The sequence below is a fragment of the Astyanax mexicanus genome, chromosome 13, assembly GCF_023375975.1.
Source record: "Astyanax mexicanus isolate ESR-SI-001 chromosome 13, AstMex3_surface, whole genome shotgun sequence".
In the NCBI taxonomy this organism is placed as follows: Eukaryota; Metazoa; Chordata; class Actinopteri; order Characiformes; family Acestrorhamphidae; genus Astyanax; species Astyanax mexicanus.
The window spans coordinates 23608749-23623244 of NC_064420.1; the positions used below are offsets into that span (position 1 = coordinate 23608749).

The 14496-nt window shown below is 41.2% G+C and overlaps 1 protein-coding gene across 2 annotated transcripts in view; it reads left to right on the top strand.

Annotated features, from left to right (window-relative positions):
• Positions 1 to 14496, top strand: part of LOC111197517 (butyrophilin-like protein 2) — a 69328-nt gene that overhangs the window by 16734 nt on the left and 38098 nt on the right. The window contains exons 3-4 of one of the 2 annotated variants that reach the window (XM_049463199.1): positions 10139 to 10516; positions 11607 to 11879. In XM_049463199.1, the coding sequence (XP_049319156.1) occupies positions 10139 to 10516; positions 11607 to 11879 (651 nt within the window). The remainder of the gene's footprint in view (positions 1 to 10138; positions 10517 to 11606; positions 11880 to 14496) is intronic. The other variant, XM_049463200.1, reaches the window with a different exon arrangement.

Genomic DNA, 14496 nt, shown 5'->3' on the forward strand with positions numbered 1-14496 from the left:
CTTAGCTTTGCCGCTCTCTTTCTCTGTCCGCTCTCACCGTGACGAATCCGGGGATGTTTACATTAGCGTCGGGAATGTTAGTGGTTAGCCAAGTCTCTGAAGATACTGCACTCCCGGCAGATCCTCTGGTTCCTCACTAATGCTGCAAGCTTGTCCGTCTTGTTAACCAGCGAGTTCACGTTCCCCATCACCACTGCCGGAATACAGGGCTTGTATCTCCAGCGGTTCTCCCGTTGTTTAGCCTTTAGCTTAGCTCCGGCTTTACAGCCCCTGGAGCGTCGCATAAGCTCAGCCGGAATGGGGTGCCGTGCGCCGGCACAGCTCTTTGTTCTCAGCGCGAGAAGTTCTTCCCTCGAGTAAACAAAGTTTCTGCAGCCCATGTGCAGAATTTGGCGATCCGTATCCATGGGAAACAAAAATAACACACACTACAGCGTATTAAGAGATTAAAAAAGAAAGTAAACAGTGAAAAAAGTTCCCTTGTGGTGAAATGCTACACGGAGCTGCTGGAAGGCTGCCGCTCTGGTCATCGCCAGAAACAGTGTTGACAGAATCACCGGTTCTGTCAACAAAACCTTTTTTATAAACTCTTAAGCTCCAAGCCTAATATTACCAATTTCCACCTGAAAATACATTCCCAAATTTTAAACCTGTTTACACTAATATTAAATTATTCATAGAATTTTAATTGTATCAATTAATATTACAAAATTAACTGAAAACACTTAAAAATGTACAATTGAAAATGTAATATTTAAAATATGGTAAAAACAAGAAAAAATACAGGTGCTTTTCAGATTTTCAAATTTTTGATTTTAAAATGAAAAATTCATACGTGTGTTTATATAAGTGTTTTACAGTTCTTTATTTAGCTAAAAGGTGTTTACATTCACCATGTAAAATTATAAACTGATCTCTTTTACTGGTTAGATATTATATTGATCTGCTCCTGCGACATTCCTTTCTTTCTCCAAATGACTGGAAACTTTACAAGAACAAAAACTTATTTTGCAGTAAAGAATGCGTTTCTGTATTCTATATGTCTGCTCAGCCGCGTTTCATATCGTATTCTTTACACTATGCGTGATGTAACTGGTGCAAAAAAACGCCCGTTGTTCGCATGGTAATGATCTCCTCCTACTGATTTTCACAGTCAATGAATTTAAAGTGCTGTCAGCCAACCACTGGCCAGCACAAAAAGTTCAGAATAGCCCAGCACCTATCTCCCTCAGCACCGATCTGCTCCTCTGCGAGCAAAGCGCAACAGTAGCCTGCCGTGGGCATACGAGATTCTGATATCTGTCAGCATTGGTAGCAAGCTCATTTGTGCCCTGCAGATACAGCTAGCAAATCAGCACATTCAGGCAGGAAAGTGTACCAAGATGTTGATAAAATGTTCTTTGTGACATCAAATCCTTTCAGCTCCCCCAGACACATTCGTTGTTGTTCTTTCTTACAAACTCCATGATATTCCATGACCACAGACTGTATGCACTAATTGGATAGAGTGTAGGAATGGAGAAAGCTGGAAGGCTTTAGGCAGGATTTTAAGGTTCGGAAAAAGTTGAATTCCGTTTCGTTTCTTGAGAAAACGAAAAACAAATGTGGAGTGAGTGAAATTGTCCACATTGGCTTTTACAGTGCAATACCGCCAAAAAAGAACTGTAGGATTAAACTGAATGGCTATCCATCCCTTGACTCACTGTGCCATCTAGTGGGCGAAACATGCAACGTAGATGCAGCCTACTCGATGATACATTTATGGGCAAGGCAAGTTTCTTTGTATAACGCATTTTATTTACGCATTTTATACACAGATGTAATTCAATGTGCTTCACAAAAAATAAAATAAATTATAATTCAAACATCAAGCAAAACAGTGGAAAGATGGGGTACAGTGTTAAATTAATTGAAAGAGGTAAGAAAATTATAGGTTGACATTAAAATAATTGTCCTTTGGGCTTTGTGGCTGTTCATCCTTCAAGAGATTTTCAGTCAAATTTGATCTCATTTTTAAAAGCAGCAAATGAGGGTTTCCTTCTCCCCCATTTACATTTATGTACGTGGTATTTCCACAAAACAATAAGAAGATTAAACATAAAGACAAATAGTTCACATAAATCATCCATTTCAAAGAACAACTCAACATTGGCATAAAAAGAGAAAATATTGCGCCACAGGGAATTCAAACCGGCAAGCACATTATTTTGCCAGGAGTCAACAGTTCTTACCACTGGTCCATCGGTCCTACATACAAGACATGCAGAATGTATTGATAGTCAAAGCAATTTTTTCTCAGGCAGGATTTCAAGGATGAAACGGAAATGTTGATGTCCGCTTTGTTTTCTTTTTCAAGAAAATCTAAAGCAAAGTTCAGGGAGTGAGCGAGGTTTTATTCGTGCTCAAGCTGACAGATATCAGAATCTTGTAGGCCCACGGCAGGCTACTGTTTTTTTTCCCTCTGATTTAAAATGCTTCCCAGATGTGATCACTACCTTGTTTAAACGAAGGCAGTGAAAGCCCACCGCAGTTTGGGCACATATAATTATATTTGTTCCTGTAGTAGAGAAGGCATCACTATAGTGTATGATGTGGTTGTAGCGAGTCAGACGCTATCCAGCACGTACTCTGCATGGTTTATAGATAAGAAGGTGGGAGAAGTTGTGAGCAGACACTGTAACTGCATGGCAGGTTAGCAGTGTGAAAAACGAAAGCAGGCGTGTTTACTATGGAGGACCAAAAATGACATATAAATAAATAAATGTTTAAATAAATAAAGGAATAAATAAATAAATGTTGACATAAATAAACGCACATATAAATGAATAAATATAAAAATAAGAAATTTATTTATTAATTAATTTATTTACCTATACAATTATTTGTGCACATATATATATATATATATATATATATATACATATATATATTTATACATTTATATGTGCATTTATATATTTATTAATTTCAACATTAATTTATTTATTCATTTATTCGTTTACATATTTATACATTTATATGTGTATTTATTTATACTTATGTAATTTTTGGTCCTCCATAGTTTACTTGTTTAAAGAACAATTTGACCTAATTTTCAATGTTTGTGACTCTCAGATTAGGTAAAGTTTGCATTCATGTTAAATTAAAAAGTTAAGTCCACTGTTTTGAACGCTGTTTACCGCTAAACGGAAGTGTTCTAGGAACAGCAACGTCACTTCCTACGCTCATGAATATTCCTCTGAAACGGTCTATACGACGCGTGCTGTAAGGTCCACTTTTGACAAGTATCCTTATCGAACGCGTCGCAAAACAGTAGCACGTGTGGTCTAGGCTTATCCTACGCGCGAGGACAACGCGTGGATGTGACTAGTTTGGCTTGCCACAAACTCAATTCCTAATGCCACTTGCTCTGCATTCTCATTGGTTGAAAAAAACTGCAATGAAATCCCCCGCCATCCTACCCCCTGTAATTTCTACTGTAACTTGATTTTTAAATAATTTTAAGCAAGGATATTATAGTATTATTTCTGAGCAACATATTTCAGCTATTAATGTAAAATGTGTCGTAGTTTATATATGTGCAGTCTAAGATCTCCTAAAAATCAAGTCAAGTCAAGAGGCTTTTATTGTCATTACATCTGAGTACAGGTACACAGTGTGATGAAATTACATTCCTCCGGAACCATGGTGCAACATAGAACAACAAGCAATCGACAACATAAAGTGCAGGAGTGATGACAGTGCAACATAAAATTATAAAATTATAACACTAAATAACAATAAATACAATAAATACAAAAGATGAGACAATTTAAAGACAGGACAGTGCAGTACCGATACGGTATAATAAATTGTATAGTGGGGATAAGGTGCAGAGATGTGTGACATACTGTAACATATAGAACATATATAATCACAGCAGTTACTGAGGTAGAGTTTATAGTTTTTAAGAGTGCAGCAAATAAGTCATTTCAGCCTCTGTGTGCTGACTGGGTGTGTGTGTGTGGGTGAAGTTCAGTTCTTTGTGAGTGTAAAGGGGGGGGGGTGTACAGTTTAGTTTTGTGCGAGTGTGTTGGCTGAGTGGTGGGTGGGGTGGGGGTTCAGTTCTGTCTCTGTGCGTTGAGAAGTCTGACTGCCTGGTGGATGAAGCTGTTGCAGAGTCTAGTAGTGGAGGCTCGGATGCTCCTGTATCTTCTGCCGGACGGCATCAGAGCGAAGAGTCCGTGTGAGGGATGGGTGGGGTCGTCCACAATGCTGGTGGCTTTGCGGATGCAGCGTGTGGTGTAGTTCTCAGTGATGGAGGGAAGAGAGACTCCAATGATTTTCTCAGCTGTCCGCACTATCCGCTGTAGGGTCTTGCGGTCTGAGGTGTTGCAATTCCCAAACCAGACGGTAATGCAGGTGCTCAGGATGCTTTCTACAGTCCCTCTGTAGAACATGGTGAGGATGGGGGTGGGAGATGTGCTTTCCTCAGTCTCCGCAGGAAGTAGAGGCGCTGCTGGGCTTTCTTGGTTATGGAGCTGGTGTTGAGGGACCAGGTGAGGTTCTCTGCAATGTGAACACCGAGGAACTTGGTGTTATCCACAATTTCCACAGCAGAGAGTTTGATGTTCAGCGGGTGGTGGACACCTGGAGCTCTCCTGAAGTCAACAACCATCTCCTTGGTTTTATCCACGTTAAGAGATAGGTTGTTGTTTCTGCACCAGTCCGTCAGCCACTGCACCTCCTCTCTGTATGCTGACTCGTCGTTCTTGCTGATGAGGCCAACTACAGTTGTGTCATCAGCGAACTTGATGATATGGTTTGAGCTGTACTTTGCAGTACAGTCATGAGTCAGCAGAGTGAACAGCAGTGGGCTGAGCACACAGCCCTGGGGGGCGCCGGTGCTCAGTATGGTGGTGCTGGAGGTGTTGTTTCCAATCCTGACCGATTGTGGTCTCTCAGTCAGGAAGTCTAAAACCCAGTTGCAGAGGGAGGAGTTCAGGCCCAGCAAGCTCAGTTTTCTGATCAGATGCTGAGGGATGATTGTGTTGAATGCTGAACTGAAGTCGATGAACAGCATTCGAACATAGCAGTCTTTGTTGTCCAGGTGGGTGAGAGCCAGGTGGAGCGCAGTAGAGATGGCATCGTCTGTTGATCTGTTTAGACGATACGCAAACTGCAGAGGGTCCAGTGAGGAGGGGAGCTGGTTTTTGATGTGCCTCATGACCAGCTTCTCAAAGCACTTCATGATGATGGGAGTAAGTGCAATGGGACGGTAGTCATTAAGGCAGGACACTTGAGACTTCTTCGGCACAGGGACGATGGTGGTCGTCTTGAAGCACGTCGGCACGATTGCAGTACTCAGAGAGATGTTGAAAATGTCCGTGAGAACATCTGTGAGTTGTTCTGCACATCCTCTGAGCACTCTGCCAGGTATGCTGTCTGGTCCTGGGGCTTTCCGTGGGTTGACTCTGAGTAGAGTTTTCCGCACATCAGCTGACGACAGGCACAGTACCTGGTCGTTTGGAGGAGGTGTAGTCTTCCTTGCTGTCGTGTAGTTCTGTGCTTCGAACCTTGCGTAGAAGGAGTTCAGTGCATCTGGAAGGGAGGCATCACTGTTACAAGCAGGGGAGGGTGACTTGTAGTTGGTGATGGTCTGGATGCCCTCCCACATGCGCCGAGTGTCAGTAATGTCCTGGAAGTGGGCGTGGATTTTCTTTGCGTAGGTGCGCTTTGCCTCTCTGATCCCCCGGGAGAGCTTGGCTCTAGTTGTTCGGAGGCCAGCCCTGTCCCCTGACTTAAAGGCCTTGTCTCGGGATCTCAGCAGCACACGCACCTCTGCAGTCATCCACGGCTTCTGGTTGGGGCGGGATGTGATGGTTTTGGAGACAGTAACATCCTCAATGCACTTGCTGATGTAGCCAGTCACTGAGTCTGTGTACTCCTCCAGGTTGATGGAGTCATCAGAAGTAGCAGCTTCTCTGAACATGTCCCAGTCAGTGTGCTCAAAACAGTCCTGAAGAGCAGAGATGGCTCCTGGAGGCCAGGTTGTAACTTGCTTCTTCTCTGATTTGGCACGTCTGATGAGCTGTCTGTATGCTGGGATGAGCATGACAGTGATATGATCAGAGTAGCCGTAGTGGGGGCGGGGCTCTGCTCTGTACGAACCGGGAATGTTAGTATACACACAATCGAGCAGGTTAGCTCCACGGGTTGGAAAATCCACATGTTGGTGAAAGCTGGGCAGCAGAGCCTTCAGATTACTGTGATTGAAATCACCAGCAACAATAAACAGTCCGTCGGGGTGTGAGTTCTGGAGTTTGGAGATAACAGTGTACAGTTCTTGCAGAGCGTTAGCATTAGCACCATTAGCATTAGCACTGGGTGCTACATACACTGCTATTATGTAGACGCTGCTAAGCTCTCTGGGCAGGTAGAATGGCCTGGCTCTGACTACAGCAAACTCCACCAGCGGCGAGCAGTAGCTGGAGATCAGCGCAGCGTTGTTACACCATGCTGTGTTGATGTAAACACACACCCCACCTCCACGTACTTTGCCCGAGAGGCCGGCGTCGCGGTCCGCGCGGTAGCATAGCATGCCGCTCACCTCAATCGCGGAGTCCGGGATGGAGTCCGTTAACCACGTCTCCGTGAAAACGAACACACAGCAGTCTCTGAACTCGCGCTGGGATGTCCACTGGAGCCGGAGATAGTCAATCTTGTTCGGCAGGGAGCAAACGTTGGAGAGAAGGAGAGATGGAACCGCTGGCCGGCTGGAGTTAGCCATTAGCTTAACGCGGACTCCGGCTCTCTTACCGCGCTTTCGGCTCCTCGCGCAACGCTTGCGGAGAGACCTCTTCCGGCTAGCAGACTCAGGAAACGCCACGGATCTTAGCAGGCCTAGCGCGCGTAGCTCCGCTCGTAGACCGTCTGTAAGTACAGATTTTTGTTGATTTTGCAGGTCTAGCAGGGTCTGTCGGTCGTAAGTTGTTCCCATAGCGAACTTTTGCATGATTGAGAGTTCAGATCGGATTATTTACACAGAAAAACAAACAAAAGCACCGTGTTTTGCTTCCGGAGTGGCCGCTGCGACTGCTCGCGCCGCCGACAGGAAGGTAGTCCTAATAATAATACAAACTACTATTAATAAGCTTGCTAAAAATTATTGAAAAATCAACGTTTACTTAATAAATTCCAAATGAAATAATAAATAAAATGTTTTCTGTATATATATATATATATATATATATATATATATATATATATATATATATATATATATATATATTTTTTTTTTTTTTTTTTTTTAATGTTATTATATATCATGGTATTCCGAAATTCATCTGTTATCTAGCTCTGAGCTGATAATGTAATAGTAAAAACTATTTTAAACCAATGAGAATGCAGAGCAAGTGGCATTACGAATTTAATTGGTCAAATCCTGTTGCCACGTCTGATTGGATGGAGACTTTTGGCAGCTTTGTTGCAGTGAAAAGCTCCGCGCTCGAGTAGGGACTGCTCCGCGAGCACACAGCGGGAAGTTGAGCGTGCACGCACGCTCTTGAAACATTAAGAACAGCCAGATAGCACACAAACATGATATATCAGAGAGCGCACGCAGATTCGTATAAGAGGAGATTTAATTTGAGAGAGAGCATGATAAATTTGTGTGAGCACACCTATATTTTACACGTGAGAAAATAAAATCTGTGAGTGTTGCATGAAATAGGCTCTTGCATTCAAAAACTTTGCTCTCGACTTTTGGTAGTAAAATGATGCCGTGCATTACTATCGCACATGCGCACATCCCAATTTCGATGCTTAAACGATATACTGTGCAGCCCTAAGTGTGTGTGTAGATCATATGTGGTGTGTGTGTAGATTATATCTGGTGTGTGTGTAGATTATATGTGGTGTGTGTGTAGATCATATGTTGTGTGTGTAGATCATATGTGGTGTGTGTGTGTAGATTATGTCTGGTGTGTGTGTAGATTATATGTGGTGTGTGTGTGGATTATGTGTGGTGTGTGTAGATTATATGTGGTGTGTGTGTAGATTATATGTGGTGTGTGTGTAGATCATATGTGGTGTGTGTGTAGATTATATGTGGTGTGTGTGTAGATCATATGTGGTGTGTGTGTAGATTATATCTGGTGTGTGTGTAGATTATATGTGGTGTGTGTGTAGATCATATGTTGTGCGTGTAGATCATATGTGGTGTGTGTGTGTAGATTATGTCTGGTGTGTGTGTAGATTATATGTGGTGTGTGTGGATTATGTGTGGTGTGTGTAGATTATATGTGGTGTGTGTGTAGATCATATGTGGTGTGTGTGTAGATTATATGTGGTGTGTGTGTAGATTATATGTGGTGTGTGTGTAGATTATATGTGGTGTGTGTAGATCATATGTGGTGTGTGTGTAGATTATATGTGGTGTGTGTAGATTATATGTGGTGTGTGTGGATTATGTCTGGTGTGTGTGTAGATTATATCTGGTGTGTGTGTAGATTATATGTGGTGTGTGTGTAGATTATATGTGGTGTGTGTGTAGATTATATGTGGTGTGTGTGTAGATTATATGTGGTGTGTGTAGATCATATATGTGGTGTGTGTGTGGACTATATGTGGTGTGTGTGTAGATTATTTGTGGTGTGTGTGTAGATTATATGTGGTGTGTGTGTAGATTATATGTGGTGTGCGTGTAGATTATATGTGGTGTGTGTGTAGATTATATGTGGTGTGTGTGTAGATTATATGTGGTGTGTGTAGATCATATATGTGGTGTGTGTGTAGATTATTTGTGGTGTGTGTGTAGATCATATGTGGTGTGTATGTAGATATATGTGGTGTGTGTGTAGATCATATATGTGGTGTGTATGTAGATTATATGTGGTGTGTGTAGATCATATATGTGGTGTGTGTGTAGAATATATTTTGTGTGTGTGTGTGTGGATTATATGTGGTGTGTGTAGAATATATGTGGTGTGTGTGTTTGTGTGTGTAGATTATATGTGGTGTGTGTGTGTTTGTGTGTGTAGATTATATGTGGTGTGTGTGTGTTTGTGTGTGTAGATAATATGTGGTGTGTGTGTGTGTTTGTGTGTGTAGATTATATGTGGTGTGTGTAGATTATATGTGGTGTGTGTAGATTATATGTGGTGTGTGTGGATTATGTGTGGTGTGTGTAGATTATATGTGGTGTGTGTGTAGATTATATGTGGTGTGTGTGTAGATTATATGTGGTGTGTGTGTAGATTATATGTGGAGTGTGTGTAGATTATATGTGGTGTGTGTGGATTATGTGTGGTGTGTGTAGATTATATGTGGTGTGTGTGTAGATCATATGTGGTGTGTGTGTGTAGATTATATGTGGAGTGTGTGTAGATTATATGTGGTGTGTGTGTAGATTATATGTGGTGTGTGTGTAGATTATATGTGGTGTGTGTAGATCATATATGTGGTGTGTGTGTGGACTATATGTGGTGTGTGTGTAGATTATTTGTGGTGTGTGTGTAGATTATATGTGGTGTGTGTGTAGATCATATGTGGTGTGTGTGTAGATCATATGTGGTGTGTGTGTAGATTATATGTGGTGTGTGTAGATCATATGTGGTGTGTGTGTAGATTATATGTGGTGTGTGTAGATCATATATGTGGTGTGTGTGTGGACTATATGTGGTGTGTGTAGATTATATGTGGTGTGTGTGTAGATCATATATGTGGTGTGTGTGTGGACTATATGTGGTGTGTGTGTAGATTATTTGTGGTGTGTGTGTAGATTATATGTGGTGTGTGTGTAGATTATATGTGGTGTGTGTAGATCATATATGTGGTGTGTGTGTAGAATATATTTTGTGTGTGTGTGTAGATTATATGTGGTGTGTGTGTGTGTGTGTTTGTGTGTGTAGATTATATGTGGTGTGTGTAGATTATATGTGGTGTGTATGTGTGTGTAGATTATGTGGTGTGTGTGTAGATTATATGTGGTGAGTGTGTGTGTGTGTGTGTGTGTGTGTATAGACTGTGTGTGTGTGTGTAGATTATATGTGGTGTGTATGTGTGTGTAGATTATGTGGTGTGTGTGTAGATTATATGTGGTGAGTGTGTGTGTGTGTGTGTGTGTTTTAATTAAAGGTTCTGTTGGTTTTGTTTACAGAGTCTGATGGCAGGTTCAGGGTGGTGGTTCCAGAAGCTCCTGTTTCCAGTGTTTCTGGTTCTGATGTTGTTCTGTCGTGTTCTGTACGAGAGTTTGATCGTCAGAACATCATGAAGAACGCTGTGGATCTGACCGTTACTTGGTCCAGACCAGACCTGAAAGATTCACTGGTTCATCTCTATGAGAATCATAAAAATCTAAACACAGATCAGAATCCTTCTTACAGAGGAAGAACCGCTGTGTTTAAAGAGGAGCTGAAGAATGGAGACGTCTCACTGAAACTCTCCAACGTTCGGATTACTGATGAAGGAGAATACACATGCAGAGTTGACTCTAAGTTCTGGGAGGATTCTAAAACTATTAAACTCTCAGTTGAAGGTAAACGTTTCAGTTAAAATGTTTTTCAGGTCGTGTTCACACATATCTGAATATCAGTCTTTCTCTGTGTTTCAGCTTCCTGATTACACAAACATGATGTTATATTTCACTGAAAAAGAGTGGAGAGCATGATTCTCATGTGAACGTGCAAAAAGAGCTTTTTCAAAACGTTTGTCTGTGTGTGGGATTGAGGTCTCAAGATCAGCTGTTTAAACCATAGACTGTATATAGCTGGACAGAGCATCGTCTCTTAAAAGTGAAGCCACCACAGGTCGGGCGCCCCCTGCTGTTCAGCTGCAGAAAGCTGTGTAACTCCTCCCATTCCCATAGGTTTCAATGGCAAAACAGACAACATTCAATCACGTTTTTTTCTAATATACTGTAATTCTACCTCCATTATTTAAATGCAGCAGCTAGTGTAACCTCTGCTTATATTGTCACATTTTTATTTCCCCACAGAATTCGTTTTTTTAAACTTTATTCAGCTCTATTCAAAAAAGATGTGGTTATTGTAAAAGGGCTGCTTATGGGCGGGACCAATAACAGACCGTCAGCTCCGCTCCGCTCTGCAGTCTGTGACCATGAGGCAGCCCTCAGGGGCGGGGTTATTTAAATGAGTAGGCTTCTCTCCACAGTCTTTCTCCCTCCTCTGGTCTCTACTGCGCAGAATCAGGTGGCAGGATCGCCAACATGGCGGAAGATTTTGGCTTCATTTTCATTGAATGAATGGGAACGGAGACACAGCGTCCATCTTTTTTTACAGTCTCTGGTTTAAACACATAGCCAGAAAATCTTTGATGTAAAGAAACTAAATATTTGTACTTTTTTAGTTCTGTTTTTTGGGTTGTATGATTTTATTTGATAAATTTGAAATTAAACTGTAAGAATTGTAATCTTGTGGATAAAGGAAATTTATTTGAAATCTGGCAAAATCCTACATTTACAGAAATATACAGATATGTGTGAACAAGGCTTGAAGTAATGATATAATTTGTACATTTCTATAAAAATATATATTTTTTATATTTTAATAAATATTTATATAAATGTAATACCACACTGTTGAATGTTTTGATGATTTTCTCCACAGCTGTGGGAAGTGAACCAGTGATCACTATGGAGAAATATGAATCAGGAAAGTTCAGTTTACTGTGTGAATCTAAAGGCTGGTATCCTGAACCTGAGCTTCAGTGGAAAAACAGTAAAGGAGTTAATGTGACTGCAGAAACAGAAACTCAGGCAGTCGCTGATCTCTTTAATGTGAAAAGCAGAATCACAGTAGAGGAAATCGACTCATACTACTGCTCAGTGACACAGAGAGTTCATGAGAAGGAGGAACGGATTGATGCTCAATCCCTGCACGGTGAGTTACTCCACACTCCTACACACTCATTCAAATAGTGTAAGTAAATGTACATTTTGACTAATTACAAATGTTAGTTTTTGTCTGTTTGTAAATGTATTAGAAAGTTCATTATTTTTATACAATCTATTAGTGTAGTGTTACCATAACAATCACAGAAGTGATGCTGTAATTTGAGTTACAGTAACTGCATAATATCTAATATAATATAACAATATATGCCATTACATACTGCATATATATGGAATTTGTTTGTTATTATTCTGTGTATATTTGCGGAGGAATGGTATTGTGGTATGTTTCATCTGGATATACAGCTCTGGAAACAAATTAAGAGTTTGTTTCCAGATTTTGTTTCTCTGATTTTGTTATTTATAGGTATATGTTTGAGTAAACTGAACATTGTTGTTTAATTATATACATTACAGAAACCATTTCTCACAAATTCCAAATAAAAATATTGTCCTTAAGAGCATTTATTTGCAGAAAATGAGAAATGGCTGAAATAAAAAGATCCAGACCTATCTGGATGCATCTTGGCATGATTTCCTCCACCAGTCTTACACACTGCTTTTGGACAGGGCTGGACTGGGACAAAAAAACGGCCCGGCATTTTTGGTTTAGACGGGCCACTCATAATTAGTGGAGCACAACCGACTTGTAATTTATGTATGTGGGGTTACATAGAAGCATAATGTACCATCAACATACTAAATATAAGAAGTTTATTGTCTATTGTTAACTCCACCATTTTTGTCTGCTCTGTGTAGCTGAATTGTTTTTTTTTATCCTTTTCATTGAAATCATCTCTATTATGTATTTTTCTGAATTTCTCTGATATACCAGCTCAATTCTTATTTTTCAGGTTAAATATACTTCCTCTATTAAACAGCTATAACATGTATTTGTATCAGGCGACAAACAGAATTTTAGTTCAGTGACCAGGGTTAAGAAACTGCTCTAAACTACCAACATTACCCAATTCTAGCTATCCTCTACATCCGGCTTCTAGCAAACTAGTTAGCTAAATGATTTTTCATTCATTATAGCTTACAAGTTCTGCAATCCTAAATTAATAAACACAACTTTCAGAAAAAGGAAAACAATGTGAGCACAATTTACAGTTTTTTTAATCCGCTGTTTATCCATATTAGTTGTATTTCCATAAATCCATATTATCCACAAATTGCAGATAGAATAGAACCAATCCAGGCGCTGTCCCTGTGTCAGGCTTTACGGTCACGTAAATTACAGTCACTGGTTTATAACGTTACTGATTACAACACTCCCTGATCCAACTAATAAACTAACAACTAGCTTATCAACAAACTCTGCTCTCACTGAGGCGAGCTGAGTGTTACAGCAGGAGAAATAGCATTACAGTTACTCCAGACCCACATAGCTAACCCAGCTAACTGAAGAACCACATAGCTAACCCAGCTAACTGAAGAACCACATAGCTAACCCAGCTAACTGAAGAACCACAGAGCTAACCCAGCTAACTGAAGAACCACAGAGCTAACCCAGCTAACTGAAGAACTACATAGCTAACCCAGCTTACTGAAGAACCACAGAGCTAACCCAGCTTACTGAATAACCACAGAGCTAACCCAGCTAACTGAAGCACTACAGAGCTAACCCAGCTAACTGAAAAACCACAGAACTAACCCAGCAAACTGAAGAACCACAGAGCTAACCCAGCTAACTGAAGCACTACAGAGCTAACCCAGCTAACTGAAGAACCACATAGCTAACCCAGCTAACTGAAGAACCACAGAGCTAACCCAGCTAACTGAAGAACCACAGAGCTAACCCAGCTAACTGAAGAACCACAAAGCTAACCCAGCTAACTGAAGAACCACATAGCTAACCCAGTATCTGAAGAACCACAGAGCTAACCCAGCAAACTGAAGAACCACAGAGCTAACCCAGCTAACTGAAGAACCACATAGCTAACCCAGCAAACTGAAGAACCACAGAGCTAACCCAGCTAACTGAATAACCACAGAGCTAACCCAGTATTTGAAGAACCACAGAGCTAACCCAGCTAACTGAAGATCCACAGAGCTAACCCAGCTAACTGAAGAACCCATAGACTGTATATTGCTGGACAGAGCATCGTCTCTCAAAAGTGAAGCCACCACAGGTCAGGCGCCCCCTGCTGTTCGGTTTCAGAAAGCCGTGTAACCCCACCCATTCCCATAGGTTTCAATGGCAAAACAGACAACTTTCAGTCACGTTTTTTCAGTGATGTCAGTAACGCGTTACTCTAATCTGACCCTTTTTTCAGTAACGAGTAATCTAACGCGTTACTATTTCCAATCCAGTAATCAGATTAAAGTTACTTATTTGAGTCACTGTGCGTTACTCCCTCTCTCTCTCCACCTCATCTCCTCCACACACACACACCCTTACCCATTCCCCCTCCGCTCTTCCCCAATCACACGCGTCTCGCTTTCTCCCCTGTCTCTCTCTCTCTCGCGCTCGGCGTGTCTTTAGTTTCCGCCCGTTTTCGTTTTTCGCCAGTTCTCGGCTCCCTATCTCTTTATAAAGGCGTTTTTTTGCAGCCGCGTCCCAATTCACTAGCCAGGGCAGCGGTCTGCCACAAATTTGATTG